General features: G+C 32.1%; 1 protein-coding gene across 3 annotated transcripts in view; it reads right to left on the reverse strand.

The window, feature by feature from the left end:
- The window catches only part of scaf (inactive serine protease scarface), an 81,539-nt gene that overhangs the window by 40,173 nt on the left and 25,618 nt on the right, over positions 1–15,748 (reverse strand). For all 3 annotated transcript variants that reach the window (XM_075310026.1, XM_075310025.1, XM_075310024.1), the window contains exon 2: positions 2,361–2,754. In XM_075310026.1, coding sequence (XP_075166141.1) covers positions 2,361–2,681 — 321 coding nt within the window. In that variant the 5' untranslated portion in view covers positions 2,682–2,754. The remainder of the gene's footprint in view (positions 1–2,360; positions 2,755–15,748) is intronic.

Here is a 15,748-nt window from a genome sequence, read left to right on the forward strand (position 1 = left end):
AAAGAAAGGATAAAAGTGGTGGCGCAGACGATGTGGCTCTAGCAGTCAGGGGAAAATTCCCATCCACAATCAGAGATGTTATACAAAGAGCCCTCCGGATGACTGTGAAATGGGCGAAAGAGAATGGTCTTGGAGTAAATCCTGTCAAGACAGAATTAGTCATGTACTGCAAAGATTGCAAAACTCCCAGGAAGTTTTGCGATCTTTGCTGAACTTTAGGCTTAATATTGAAGAATGGGCGAGGAAAGCCACGTTAGCAAAAAGGCAATAGGAAAAAAGTGGGGACTAAAACCGAAAATTGTGCATTGGCTATACACGGCAGTGGTTAGACCTATAATGCTATATGGTGTTGTAGTCTGGTGGCCGGCACTTCAGAAACCGACTTGTTTAGATAAAGTTCAGCGTATGGCGTGTTTGTGTATTTCAGGCGCATTCAGTAAGACAGGAACAGATTCCCTTAATGTCATGCTGCATCTATTGCCTTTAGACATTTTGGCCAGTCAGCTGCAACAACGGCTGTGCGGTTGCGCGAACTATCGCTGTGGTCGGAAAAAATGTACGGGCACAGTTCGGCCCTTAAAATAATGCCACATGTGCCTAACGTAGTGGATTACATTCTGGCGAAAAAAAAAACTTTTCGACAAAAAGTTTGAAACTCTAATTCCCAACAGTGATGTGTGGTGTACACAGACCCCGGGGAATAAAAGATATATAGATTAGATTTCTACACTGATGGATCCAAATTGGATGGACAAGTGGGTTTCGGAGTATATTCTAAAGATCTGGAACTTCTAATAGCGAAAAGATTACCTAATCACTGTAGTGTTTTTTAGGCTGAAATATTAGCAATAAAAGAGGTGTCGAATTGGCTGATAAGTAATGTTCCAAAAATTGTTGGCATTAATATATACTCAGACAGTCAATCTGCAATAAAATCCTTGGACTGTGTGTTCCTTTACTCGAAAACGGCCATCGACTGCCGCAAATCTCTCAACGAGATGGCTAAGCAGTACAATATTCACTTAATATGGGTGCCTGGCCATAGGAACATATCGGGGAACTGTCAAGCAGATGAGTTAGCAAGGCTAGGAACTACCTTACATATTCCAGGGGAACTAGAATCTGTTAGTATGTCTCTGGCAACCTGCAAGCTCTTACTGCGTGAGAAGGCCGTCATGATGGCAAATGTTCGATGGGAGAATTGCAAAGGTTGTAACGACACCAAGCAAATATGGCCCCATTTAAACTTGAACCGCACACTAGATAGTGTTCGCAAGACGTCAAATATCACTTGTGATAACTATGCTAATAGTAAAATTTAAACCTTTTAAACCCCAAAAATACAAATGACGGTGGTCAAAATCGTCTAATCCCCTTTTAAACTCCAAAAATTTAATATTTCTAAAAATATTTTTTATCCCATTTATCCCATTATATCCATTATACATTGAAGGCTATACACTATGCCTTCATATATACAAATTGCGGCGCTGGAATACATTGTTTGCCCGAGCTTGCATTACGAAATTCATCCATGAAGATCTTCTTAGTATCGTTAATGCGATGAATGTTTGTAGTGAGACCAAAACAAACAAACAAACATATATCGAAATTAAAATTGGGTTGATGTAAAAAGGGGGCTTTAACCGGAAATTAACGGTTTTAAAAAATGAAATTGCTACTGCTGCGCGTAAAGTAAGCCAGTGCCTGTATGAAAGGTCTATAGCATAACCAATACCCGTGAATGAAACACCTACCAATCCATCAATCCCACAGCACACACATCGGTAGGAGGATGTTTGCGCCTTGGATTTCGGCCTGGTTATCTGCATAAATTTTATAAAAATCGTTGAATTGATAAGCATTCATTGCAAAATGGCTCTATTCGTTTTTTTGCTGATTTGGAATCTTGTTATTGTTGTTTGTTTGTTTTGAAAATATTGTATGGGTAAAACCAAAATCAATTCTGATTATGTAATTGAGAGGCACACACACAAATATGCACTAAGGGGCTACCAAAAGGTATCCAAGCACATTTATTTTAAATTAATCATTGGTGCTGTTTTAGTCGAAAAAAAATCCGTAAGGAAAGAAATAACAATAAATAAATTGTGGAAACCCGTTTGAAACCGTACACTTGTACCATCTTCTACCCTTACACTTTACCCGCCACTTATTGGCTTTAACGAAACACTACTGTTCATTCAGGAGAGGCAAATAAACAAAAGTGTATCCAATGGGTCAGTTATGGTGCCAATAGCTTCTTAAAATTTCGATAGATGTTTTGAATGAATATGCTTTGGAACATCCTTCTTGAATTTGTATTTTAACTATTGGCTATATTTAAAAGTCTTTCTCACCTGTACTTTGGGTAGTTGTTCTGTAAAGTATCCGTTAATGCACTTGTCTTTGGGTACACATTGCTGCGCCCGTCCTCGACACTCTAGCAATGTTGGTAGATACTGTTGGCCCACAAAAGCTGCAGCTCTCTTGCTTAGCATCGAAATAAAAGCAGCAGCTGGATCCGATCGGTAATCTTCCTCAGGATGGGAGGCCAGTCCATTTTTGTATTCGCCATTCAGGAACATATTAGATGCATATTGCGAGCCATGTACCGTTGAGGCGGCCAGCGATAAAACGGCCAGTATGCCGCCAATCGTTATCGAGCGACAAGGTGCCATTGTTGTTGTATACTCTCCTTCACCCGCCTAGTACAGTTCTTTCGGTTTAAGCAGTATTGTTGCTAATTATCAACTGGAATTGAGGTATAATAAAAAACATTATTTATTTATTAATGTGAAATTAGAATGTCATTAACGATAAATTTGAATACATTTTTTTTTGAAAAATGGGGTTTCCCAATTTGCATTGATTGCCCACAAACTGGTATGATATAAGGCATTTGTGTTTTTTTATCTGGAGCACAATACGGATTTATTGAAAGCTATTTTGTCGATTTTGATCAGAGAGAAAAAGAGGAATACTGCCAGTATTGTATAATAGTGTGTGTTAACCAAGTTCCACCAATCATTTACAGCACATTAAGAGCATGACATAATATTCCACAACTTAATGAAGTTTACTTAGTAATAACATGGTTTTAATACACTAAATGTATGTATGGGACAGCCGTTTATTATCACTTATGATATTGCTAGAAAAAAATGTTCAGACAAAGTTTTTATCCCTGAACGTGGCATAGGCATTTTTCTTTAGAAAAAACATCCGGTAAAAGCATAACTTTATTCAACATTGAAATACGATACTTTTTCTCAAATTCAGACAGGCGCAGATTGATGTTTTCGTAGAATGTGCATCTGCAATAGTTTTGGAAAATTTCGACAGAATTTTCCAATTCTGCGCGGACGAAAAAGACTTTTTTGCATACACCTAAAAAAAGTGAACCCACCATGTAAAATAATGTAGGTTTATTATAGAAAATTTGAACTAAAATAGTTTTAATTGCAACATTTTACAAATAAGTTTACACTTCTTTTCAAATTGTAGAAAATGTATTAAAAATAATAAATGTTGTACATTTGTTTAAGAAAATTTCATATGTTGGAGGAAAAAATAGAATTAAATATTGTTAAAATGACTTTAGTGCTGTACGACGTTTAACACTGGTAAAATGTTAGTAAAATTTACAAATTTGAGAGACCTATGAACTCAATATAAGCAAACTTCTCCCATTTTAGGAAAATATGAACTATTTTATTTTTTACTAAAATATTTGAATACAACTTTTTTTTCTTATTTGTAGTTCATGTTTTTAGAGTTAGCAAAAATTATTCAAATAAGAAACATTTGCTCACATTGGGCAAAATTTAACTAAAATTAACTAATCTTCATGAACTAAAATAAAGTTCTGTTGGCAATAGCGCGCCCTTTTTTGATTGTTTGTTTCGGTGTAAAAATTATATGTTTGGAACTCAAATTTGCTTGAAATATAATATATTTGGGAGTATATGTATGTTACAGAGGCGATTTTTGTTTTTGAAGGTGTATACACCCAGAAAAAAGTGTCTTCGAAACTAAAGGAAAAAATGTTCATCAATTTAGTTTAGGCATTTTATTTCCATTCAGTTAAATTTTTGTGTGAAATAATAAAATTTACTTGAAATATAATATATTTGGGAGTATATGTATGTTACAGAGGCGATTTTTGTTTTTGAAGGTGTATACACCCAGAAAAAAGTGTCTTCGAAATTAAAGGAAAAAATGTTCATCAATTTAGTTTAGGCATTTTATTTCCATTCAGTTAAATTTTTGTGTGAAATAATAAAATTTACTTGTTTCAGTAAAAAAATCCTAAACTGAAAGCAGTTAGGAATAGTTCATTAACTAGAATAAGACATGGCATTTTACTAATACTGTTTTCTTCGCTGGGTATAAGAATTTACTACTGAAAAGAAAATTTTATTCACTGATAAAAATAAACAAAAACTCAAATTTGGTAAGATTTCTTATAAAATGATAATTCTGACTTCCTTTATTATTGAAAGCTTATCATAGATACGAGTAACACTCGGCATAGAAAAATTTCTTAGTTCATTCGTACTAAGAAGTATTCAATCCTTTCAAAAATTAAGGAAACACACTTGTTAGAGTATAGGAAAATTTCCTACATTTATTTTATCTACCTGTAATCAATACCTGTCATCGATGTAATCGATGTTTTTGCGCGTGGGTTGTTTTTTTTAGCTGGAATCGCGTTGTTATGGTATACTGAGAGATTGTTAAAAATAATATAGTAAATTAATATAATAAAAAACAAATGAAATATATAAAATACTTGTTATTTTAAATAAGTGAGAAAAATGTTCGTTTTTTGAAAATTGGTTTATAAAAAAGTAAACACCAGCAGTATAACAACCCCTTCATTCGACTTCATTTTGGAATCTTCAATTATCAGGTAATATTCAGTGACGCTAACCTTTTGTGAAAAAATTAGTTTAGGATTTTTTGTTTATATTTGTAGGTATTGAAATTGTAAAAGGTGGACAAAATTGCTACAACTTTTTCAAAGTGAAAGGTACTAGAAGATATTTCAAGGCCAGTTGATGCTGTTGATTCTAAATAAATATATTTAATATATTAATAAAACATGTCTTTTATTGAAGAAAAAATTGCTTATATAAATACATAAACTTGTATTTAAAAACGAAGGTAATCATTTCTAAATTTGAAGTAAAAGGTTTACAACAAATATGTAAGATTTGTCCAAATGAATGAAAAAAGTTCAATAAAATCATTCCATATATGAATTCAATTCAGTTAAATTTTTTCATTCTGTAGTATAGTGGTACATAAATATAGGAAAATATTAACTAATATATGGAATGCATTCTACCTAATTTCTAAGAAAATCACATCGTTCAAACAAATAAAAATGTCTTTGGCGCTATACGAAGTTCAACTTTCTTCACAATGAGCTCATTTTAACTTAAAGAAGGGGTCACTTTTTTCTGGGTGTACTTTCAAAAATTCGTATAAAGGTCAGTCGAGTTGCGTTAAACCTTCCGTAAGTGAAACATATTTTTAAAATACTGATATTAAAATTATGGACTTCTAAAAGGGAAGAGATTGAGCCAAATACACTGAAAAAACAGTGAACCCACCAGGAAGAAAACTTTTGGGTAATTTTAGAAAATTTTGAACATTTTTAGAAAATTTTAACTAAACAGTATTACAAACGCTGGCATCACGCCGATATCACAAAAATAAGTAAATATTTTTCGACAAATTCAAGAAAATTTATTAGACATAATTAATTTTTTTCACTTGTTAAAGAAAATTTTGTCGTTTGGAGTTCAAAATTGCAAGAATGTCTTTAGTGACATACGAAGTTCATGATGGACGCTGTTGTAGTAAAATTTATAAATTTAGAGAAATGATGAACTATTAGGTGAGAAGTACGAATTTAGCAAATCTTTATGCTTAATTTGTGTATAATTTTTTCCCGTCTTTTAGTTAATTTAACTAACGTACGCAAAAATGATTTGAGCAAAGGAAACTTTCTACAAACATAATAATTCCATGAACTAAAATAAAGTTAAATTGGCTTTAGTGAAATAGAGAGTTCACTTTTTTTTGAGTGTATTATAAAAATGTTTGTAAAACTTTTAAGTACATAAAGCCCATCTTAAAACTTAACTTACACTACGAGTATATAAAATTCTTAACACAAAACGCATCACAGTCTGATTTCAAAGAAAACTGAGTGAATATACCGTTTTCTTGAAATTAATAGTGATGATTGTTAATTAACGACCCGTAGCAGTATAACATATGTAATTAATATCTGATCCAACATTCAATGACACCATCACCCATAGCTACCAATATGGATTGATTTATAAATGAGTATTGGTAAGAGTGCTTATCGGTCTATCTACTGCAAAGTGTGCCATTCTTCATCTATGAAACTTGTTAAGTTGTGTAAATTTCATTTTCGACATGTCGTTTACGCGCCAAGGCGCATCCAGTGGCTCAACACAATAATTTACTTCCTTCTGCGTTTTGGCATCGGAATGCTACATCTTGATCTATAGATGTACAGCATACAAACCAGAGGCGAGCGCGTGACTAGAATCTACAGTAAACTGTTGCGAATATAAGGCAAGTTATTTGGAATCAATATGATATCTCCGAATGAATTACTCAAAATGTTAGTGGATTGAATGAAAAGAATTTTATTATAATTGAATACTGTGTATTATGTTATTATAATAGTTAATTTCGTAATATCGTAGTTTTGTAATTAATATACAAAAAATGAGGGATATATTGCATGTGATTACGCAAATGTGTATACCATAAGACACTACTTCGTAGTTTTTTTCTCCGCCGTGGAATCAAGGTCGAAGAAGAAGCTTCATTTCTTGATAGAGTCCGACTGAAGATATAAATTTACTTTGGTTTACGCAATGCTTTTAATACATATTACTTCAATATAGAGCGATCTCTTGATTTAGTTTAATTCTAAGTTTAGATTATAGATTTAGATTAGTGACTGAAATTGAGAATTCTCAGAATGCTGAAGATGAAGAAGATGTCAGGATAATATGACGTTTTTATAAATCTGATCTATGTTTTTTCACTATACATAAACAGTCCAGCGTTATATGTATTCTTCAAGACAGTATTCTAGGTCTGTTTTACTTCTTATTCTATATAAATGACATAAGAATTGTTTGGCAAAATACAATTATTTGGTAAAATATTTCTATACATTAGCGTAGCTAGACAATTTTCCTAGGGGGGGGGGGGGCTATAGCCCCCCTAGCTAAAAATTTATAGACTGAACTTATAGGTTCAATTAATGTTTTATTTCATAAAAATAGACATCAAAATCAAAAAAACTCGACAACTAATTTATAATAAAGCAACTAAAAGTAGTTCCACACTTTCCCCAGCAAAAAAAAAATGGTAGTTGTTCTAAAGGCACAACTTTAAAAGCACTTCCAAACATGTCCTCACAAAGAAGTTAATTATTTTAACTACACAGGAGGTTTTTTACTTAATTTTTTCATATTTTAATGCGTGATTTTTTGTGTTCTTTTTTCAGATAGTTTAAAAAAGAGTACGAATAAATTAAATAGTACAAATTATACAAATTTTGCCACAAAAATGCTAAATCCATTATAGAAAATTGATAATTTTTGAATGCTTTAAAAATCATAAAAAATATAAAAAATTATTATTTGGGAAAATATCATAAAATTTTTTAATTCACATTCAAAACACTGAATTCGGATCACACCTTAAGAAGTGATGCAAATTCATTGCAACGGCTGTTGAAACTGTGGACATCCGTTCTACGACAAGTTTATATTACATTCATCGCTTCTCCGCCAATTTTGCACCACTTCCGAACCCAAAAAGAACATTTCCACTTCTTTTTTGGCAACGCTTTTTTGCAGCATTAATAAGATATTAATTTATGAAAGAATAGTTTTAATGTCAATTACTATTTTTTAATTGATTAAACCAGACTAAACAAAATAATAAATGAGCTTTTATTATTCAACTAAATCATAAGATCAACCATAGCTTTATTTCAATAATATCAGACTTCAAACATTGCCATCGGCAACTCCTACCACAACCCAAGTAATTCGATTGTGCATGAAAGTCTTTAGCGGAACTTTGTACGGTTGTATATACTTGTTTAATTTTTATAAAAAATATAAAATCGTAAATAGGTTTTCAAATTCTGAGGGGGCTACATTTTTTCTGGGGGGAGGGGGGTCTAAGCCCCCTCCCCAGAGGCCTTCCTACGCTTATGTTGCTATATGCGGATTTTATTTATACTATACCCTCACAAGCACGAAAGTGAAACCACCAAACAAAGAATTGAGTGTTCCACTACTATGAAGTTCGAGTCCTTCTGATGCCTTTCCCTTTTTATTGTAAGGGAAATCGCTTTTTTGCTAACAAAAATTGAAGAGATCCTATTATAATTGTATATTTTAAACTTTTTAAAATATATATAATTTTTTGTCAACGAGCCACCAACATGACATAAAACGCATACATAATCCAAATATTATAACGTTTTGGAAAAAAAGCACAAGTAAGAGGCACGAGCCAAACTGACCATCAGTTTGTGTGAACGTGAGAATAATTCACTCACGTCTGCATCCCTAAAGCTAGGGGCAATTTCTGCTGGGAATGCTTGCATGTCTGTTTAACAGCTTGTCAAAAGTCTTTAGTCTTGTGGCAGGCACCTCCATCTAATAAAGTTGCTCAACAAATTTGTCAAAATATTCTAGCATCAGTGGTTACATCTGCAAATTACTGTCTGTCCGTTGTCAGACGCCAGACAACATGCCAGACAGAGTGCAGCAATCTGTATATCATCGTTGTGGCAAATATCAGAAGCTCGTGTCTACATACTGCTTGTTTGTCTGACGTTTGCGACAACCGACACTGTCAAATAAAGAGGGTGTATGCTGCGGGGCAAAGACAGTTTTTACATTGATATTCTGTTTTTTTTTTTGTTTTCCAACGATGGGGAAACCAATTATCACCAACTGGAAGCCGATGGATAGGAAGATGTTTTCGAAGTGTTGAATGTTAAAAATCGAATCTCCAAAATTTTTGGAGAAAACGTAAATACACATCCATGCAATAAAAACATAATCGTACAGTCAGAGAAAAATGTCTACATACTGCTTGTTTGTCTGACGTTTGCGACAACCGACACTGTCAAATAAAGAGGGTGTATGCTGCGGGGCAAAGACAGTTTTTACATTGATATTCTGTTTTTTTTTTGTTTTCCAACGATGGGGAAACCAATTATCACCAACTGGAAGCCGATGGATAGGAAGATGTTTTCGAAGTGTTGAATGTTAAAAATCGAATCTCCAAAATTTTTGGAGAAAACGTAAATACACATCCATGCAATAAAAACATAATCGTACAGTCAGAGAAAAATGTATAACATAAGTACATCTTTACTGGATGGCATTTTTACCCCAAAATGAACGAGAGAGAGGACAACAGGTTGAGAATTTGCAAGTTTTTGCACAAAATATTTTGTTGTAATTTACTTTTTATCTTGCACATACAATTTTTTAAAAGAAAATACAAGTCTGGTTAGCATAGTAGCATTCTCTTAACATGTTTGCACATGCATACACTGGCTCACATAGGTGGTATATGTTTATTAGGAAGTCTAGATCGAATCTTAGACGACTTAAGCTGATACGTACGGGTGCACATATTTATAAAGCATTACGTAAAAGACTTACCAAGCATTGCTTGGCAGAATTTGCGAATTACCTAACAACAACAATAATACAGCTCGAAGCAAAGATGAGTGGGGGTTGTTGATGGTAGTGGAGAATATTTTATGTCATCCGTCGGTGACAACTTAATGAGATTGAGCTCATAATGTCATAATTACAACACGGTGACAACGTAATATCCAACAAAAGTGTGAAAACTGGCATATTGGTATATGTGTCCAATATGCTCATGTATTAGTTTGTTTATTACTCTTTAATAGGGCTGTCATTCGGATTGATTTTTTATAAATCCCGGGATTCGGGATTTTAAAATATAGATTCACTGGATTCCGGCAATTTTTCTTGGGATCCTGAAATTTTCGGGATTTTTAAATATTTTAAATAATGACAATGCACATTAAATACAGTTTAATTGAATTTTATTAACAAAAGAACATAAGAGTAAATTAAAAAGCAATTTCAAATTGATATAATACTTAACGAACACCTAGTCCAACTCAACAAGAAAAGAAAAACAAAAAAATATGACAAGTAAAGCAATTTCATATCGCTATCTTATTCAGTAAAACATTTTAGTGACTTGGTTATATTAAGTATATTTTCGTACACTTGTGTTAATCTTTTCGTATTTCATTGGTTTTAAATAAAAATATCAAGCCATCAAAATGTTTATCACCTTATCGTTTACTTCGATTTTTGATGAAATTGTGCTTTTTATAGTATACCTCAGCGGGCTAGTAAGAAATTTGACATTTGTTGAAACTTCTTGACATTAACGACATCACTAGGCTTGGCATGTTTTGATTATATCATAACAAACCAAAAGTAGTTTTATTTGTTAAAGAAATGAGTACACCAAATTATCAATTGTTTTTCACCATAGTAAATTGATATCTCACCATAGTAAAAAGTTTCAATTTCGAACAGGCCCTTACTCAAGGTGTACCATAAATGTTTATTAAATCAATTTGTCGGGTAGGAAATCTAAGAGCAGTTTGCATTGAATGAAGAATCCACTTAATTAATAAATAATGCTAAAAAGCCACAAATTTGAAATTTGTCGGGTAGGAAATCTAAGAGCAGTTTGCATTGAATGAAGAATCCACTTAATTAATAAATAATGCTAAAAAGCCACAAATTTGAAATAGTTTTTTTGGGATCCCGAAAAATTTCGGGACGGGATTTATCCCGGGTGACAGTCCTACTCTTTACACCTTTGAATTCAAATAATGCTAAACACAGGATAGGAGAGTGCTAATTTTTAAATAGCGTCTTTATTATTGACCCCAGAGAATCCCACGACAAATCATAATATTCTTATATGGAAGAATTTTGTCCTTGTCGAGGCAGAGAAATATTTGCCTAATGTAAGCATGAGGTAAATCAATGGTAATTATGATATTTATCATATAATTCAATGTGACTGCAGTCTTTTTTGCGTCCGGAATATAAAATACAATATAATTACAATTAGCGCCTTACCTGAAATTTGAATATTTTTCTTTTTTTTTTTGATTTCTCGAAAGAAATTAAAAAACCCAAAATCAACAGCTAAAATTAATTTTAGTTTCAAATGCTTGTGATTTTTTTTATTATAAACATAAATTCGCATTAAGCAGAATGTGGTTATTTCTTTAATGGGTGTTATTGATTGTAGGGGATGACTATGCTATGAATCACGCTCCAGTAAGAGATTTTGTTGTTCTTTATCTACGTCTTTGACAACAAATTAATAAAGCAGCAGCGTTTAATCATAAGAAAGAATGTCGGCTGGAAGAACCCAAAAAAAGAAACTATCAGATAATAATAAATAAATAAAAATAAAACCATATGACCGACTAAGTCGAAAAGTATGTCATTCTCTGTTCGTTCAAAACTGCTACCAGCATACATATTTATGAGAGTTGATTAAAAATACATTTCTCTAGTAGTTTCTGAGTACATTAGCGCGGTATGTTGTAAAATATCAATTCAGGCAATACCTTGTCGTTTTACATTTTCGAATTAATAAGCAAATTAATAAAAAGAATCGTTTGACGTTAAGGTATTTCTGTAGAGCAATTAAAGCAGTTATAGTGCCAATCGTATCCATGTTTGTATTCACCGAATATTATTGATCTTTAGACTTAAAGAAACATAGTCGGTTCAAAAGGATTTGCCTTACACTAATGATTTTGGTATTGATTCCGAGTCAAAGAAGCAAAGAATTATACTTAGGACAAAAGTATTTAAAATTAAGATTTAAGGTAGATTTCGAGCCTAATGTGAATGGGGCACAACGCCTTCATTGAAAAGTTTATCGACTTTTGGTCACAGAAAAAAACTTTGAATCAGAGATATGCGTCTTCTATGATAAGTAAAATTCGCATTCGTGTTTTAAGGACATGAAGTCTTTGTGCTCAAGACAATACAAATTTTTAAATACAAAAGAGAAAAAATCACTTGCAGCGATAAGAAATTTCCCCAAAACCAATATTTCTTTTAATTACATAAAGTCGTAATAAATAATATTTCTCAATTTGAAAAGATGTGGTTTTCGTTCTACCCTAATGTATGAGAAAACAATAAACTGCGGTCTAGGTTTTAATGAAATGAAATAGAAAGTAGAAAAAGTAACCAACAAATCTCTTTTCGGCAATGTTCAAAATGAATCGAAACGCAAATTAAACAAATCAGCCTTTGGTTTTAAATTGAACTATTTCGACTTACGAAAGGTTTGTGGTTTTAAGACAACTCTTAGTTCATTGGAACTCCACGCATAAGACATAGAAAATTAGAAATTATTTAACATTCGTAATTTTCCATACACTCAAAAAGGTTTACTTCGATCCAAAAATTTTGACTTCCATTTCAGGATTTTTGGATCGATCCAAAGCCAAATATTTTAGGGAAGCAACACATCTTTAAATCTACATACACAAAAATCTTTCACGCAGGAAAAAAATTAAATATATTTAGAAAAAAATATTTCGTTATAAAGTATGTCGTTTAAGGGCAACCAAATTCAAATTTATTACAAACGTACTTGAAGTCTATTTAATTTGCTTCCAAAGAAACTTTTTAACTACAAAGGAAATTTTAGAAATTTTATGATATATTATTTTAATCCCAAATAAATTCGATATTGGTCAATATTTGATTAGAAAACGGGTATCACAGGTTTCGATGTAAAAATTTAATATAGTACTATTCACATCCGATCACCTTTTCGAAATCTTGCGAAAACTTTTCGAATATATAAATTTACAGTACGCTTGCCATTTGTAAGAAAGGAGTCAACTTTTATTAAACAAAGATTCTTTAGATCGGCTTGTATGTACCCAACAATCTGGTCTATAAATAGAAAAGCTTGATTGTAGGCGTTGCTGCGCATTGATTGCTATAGCGATAAATGTGTGTTGATGACAATAAGAGCTGCATAACCCAGTGAATCGTGTTTGCTTACATCCGCGGTTCGATTCTCCGTCTGGACGAAAGATAAAATTTCAAAAATTATAAAATCGAACAAAAATAGGCGTAAGTACTACATAAAGCAAGTAGAAGTGTGAAAAATACAAAGAAGATGTAATTAGCCAAAGTCATTACTTTTTTCCAAAGAAACTTCCTTACAGCGAAAAATAAATGGTAAACGATGGTTGTTTGTGTAATAATTCGTTTGCGAAGAAATAATAAGTTTTTGCGTGTATATACAAAGAAAATGTGGTTCGCCGTTTACATCAAAATGCAAAACTTACTTCATTACACTAAAAAAAAACAAAATAGCATAATGTATATGTTTTTAACTATATTTCGTATAAAAAGAAAAGCGAAGACAATGATGATAATAAATATATGTAATAATATAGCTTTATTTTCAGAAATCAAGTTTTCATTGTGTTTTCTTTTCTGAAAAAAGTGCTTTGCCTTCATTTTGTCGGTACAGAATGCTGCTGTCATTTCAGCGGGCAGAAAAAATTCAAAGTACCAAACAGGGCAATCGCAGCCCTCTCGTTTGTGGGCAGTGCAGAAAATGTCCGGTTTCTGTTAAAAAAACTCCTCAGATGGTTTTGGTGTATTCTTTTCAATGGTTCCAATTATAGTCAATGGGAAATATATCTTGTGTGTATGTGTATTTGTTAAGAATGATTGAGCTACAGGGGAAACCAGTTTGTCAATCATTTTACGTTTCTCCGTACCATGTGTAATCTCTACTAAACAAATAAAAGACTAAATCCGTCAGTTGGGGGAAAAAACCCAAAATAATTGCCACCAGCGTTTTTATTCTAATCTGCGGGTTTAAATCTGATGCAGCTATTATTAGAATTGACAGAGTACCGAAAATATTCAACCGTATTGAATTAACATTCGCAAAACTTTTAAAGGATTCATACACATGGGAAAACATTACTTTATATACAAGTACTTGCTTCCATTGGCAAAAATGTATGCAGAGAAGGGAGCATTGGCGCAGTTGATAAAAAAATAATCTGAAAGTAAAGGACTTTACTTTTTTTACTTTACTTTACTTTCTGTTCTAAATTTTCAAAAAGAACCCCCTAGAATGAATTTAGTCAGTTCCAAGTTTGTTTTTTTTTTTTGGAATTTCTATCTAGCATCATTATCATAAAACTGGTAGCACAATCCATTGTACCCGCCGTTTATTTGTAGAAGAAATGAAAACAGAACAAATGCGAATAAACAAAAGCAATGAGTGGTATCCGTCCATCCATGTATTCTGTAGTATACATTTTGCTAATATTAAAACAAAACAATGTCGTTCCATTATCGAAACATGTTTTACTACATAACTGACGCACAAAAAAATATTTCGTCGTCCATCACAAAGTAGGATAATACAATTAAGCAAAAATTAATTAAGCAAAAATTAAATTTGGTAACTCTTAGACAAGTTTAATGAATTCGATTTAAAAACAATCCAAATATGCAAAAATGTGCATTAATGTCCTACATAAATAAGGGTGGAATTTTGCAATGTCAAGTATTTTTTAAAACGTTGGGTTAGATAATTCGATGTCAATTTTTGTTAATTTTCAATTAATGAAGATCAAATTTAACTAATCCACCAATCGACTTTATATCAATCCATACATAGATCAAGGCAGACCTACCAGTAATGAGGATTTGTCGTTATTTTGTCAAGTTTGTGGCACCACAATGTAGTGAATTTTCAACTGTTGATTTTTTGAAAATGTACTTATAATGAAGATCAAAATTGGCTAATCCAGCAATCGACTTTTAGCAATCCATACAATTTATAGATCGAATATTAGATGTTACCAGTACTCCGAAAAACAAACATGCTCGGCTTTAAAAACATGCTTTGACTTTACACTAATAACTTTGGTATTTATTCCGAGCCAAAAAATCGGAGAATTGAAGTAATGATACATTTAAGACAAAAATTTGAATTTATTCGTTTTTTCTGTTTCTTTCCTCATGTGTTATCTAAGTTTTTTTAAAAACGTGTTAATGGGAACTTTGATTTCCAAATTCATCTCGACTTCAAGTAGAAACATAGTATAATTTTGTTTCAAGTAAAAACCGTATTTAAAGTAAAGTATTGAAAAAATTTCCTACACAGGAAAAAGTGAGCTGTGTTATAGGAAGAATGAACTAACACGTGCGAAAATTGAACTAAATAAATATTGTTTTGCTATAAAAATAAGTTAAATTTAGTGATAGTTTAAATACGTTTTTTTTTTGTATTTTTGAACGCTTGTTCGCTTTGTAGTCAAGACACAAAAACTAAACAAATTTCAATACGATTTCATTCATTTTGAAGATTTGAAGTTGAATATTCTTTCTTGTAAAGACACCTAGTTTTAGATGAATCACTTAACTATAAGGTCAAAATTACTTCATCGACTTTTGGACAAGGACAGAGAAATGCGACTTCTAAGCTAAGCAAAATTCGCATTCGTATTTTAAGGACATGAAATCTTTGGCCTCATGACAATATTTTTCCACACTCAAAAAAAAGTGTACTCTCTATT

The sequence above is a fragment of the Haematobia irritans genome, chromosome 5, assembly GCF_050003625.1.
Source record: "Haematobia irritans isolate KBUSLIRL chromosome 5, ASM5000362v1, whole genome shotgun sequence".
Taxonomy (NCBI): Eukaryota; Metazoa; Arthropoda; class Insecta; order Diptera; family Muscidae; genus Haematobia; species Haematobia irritans.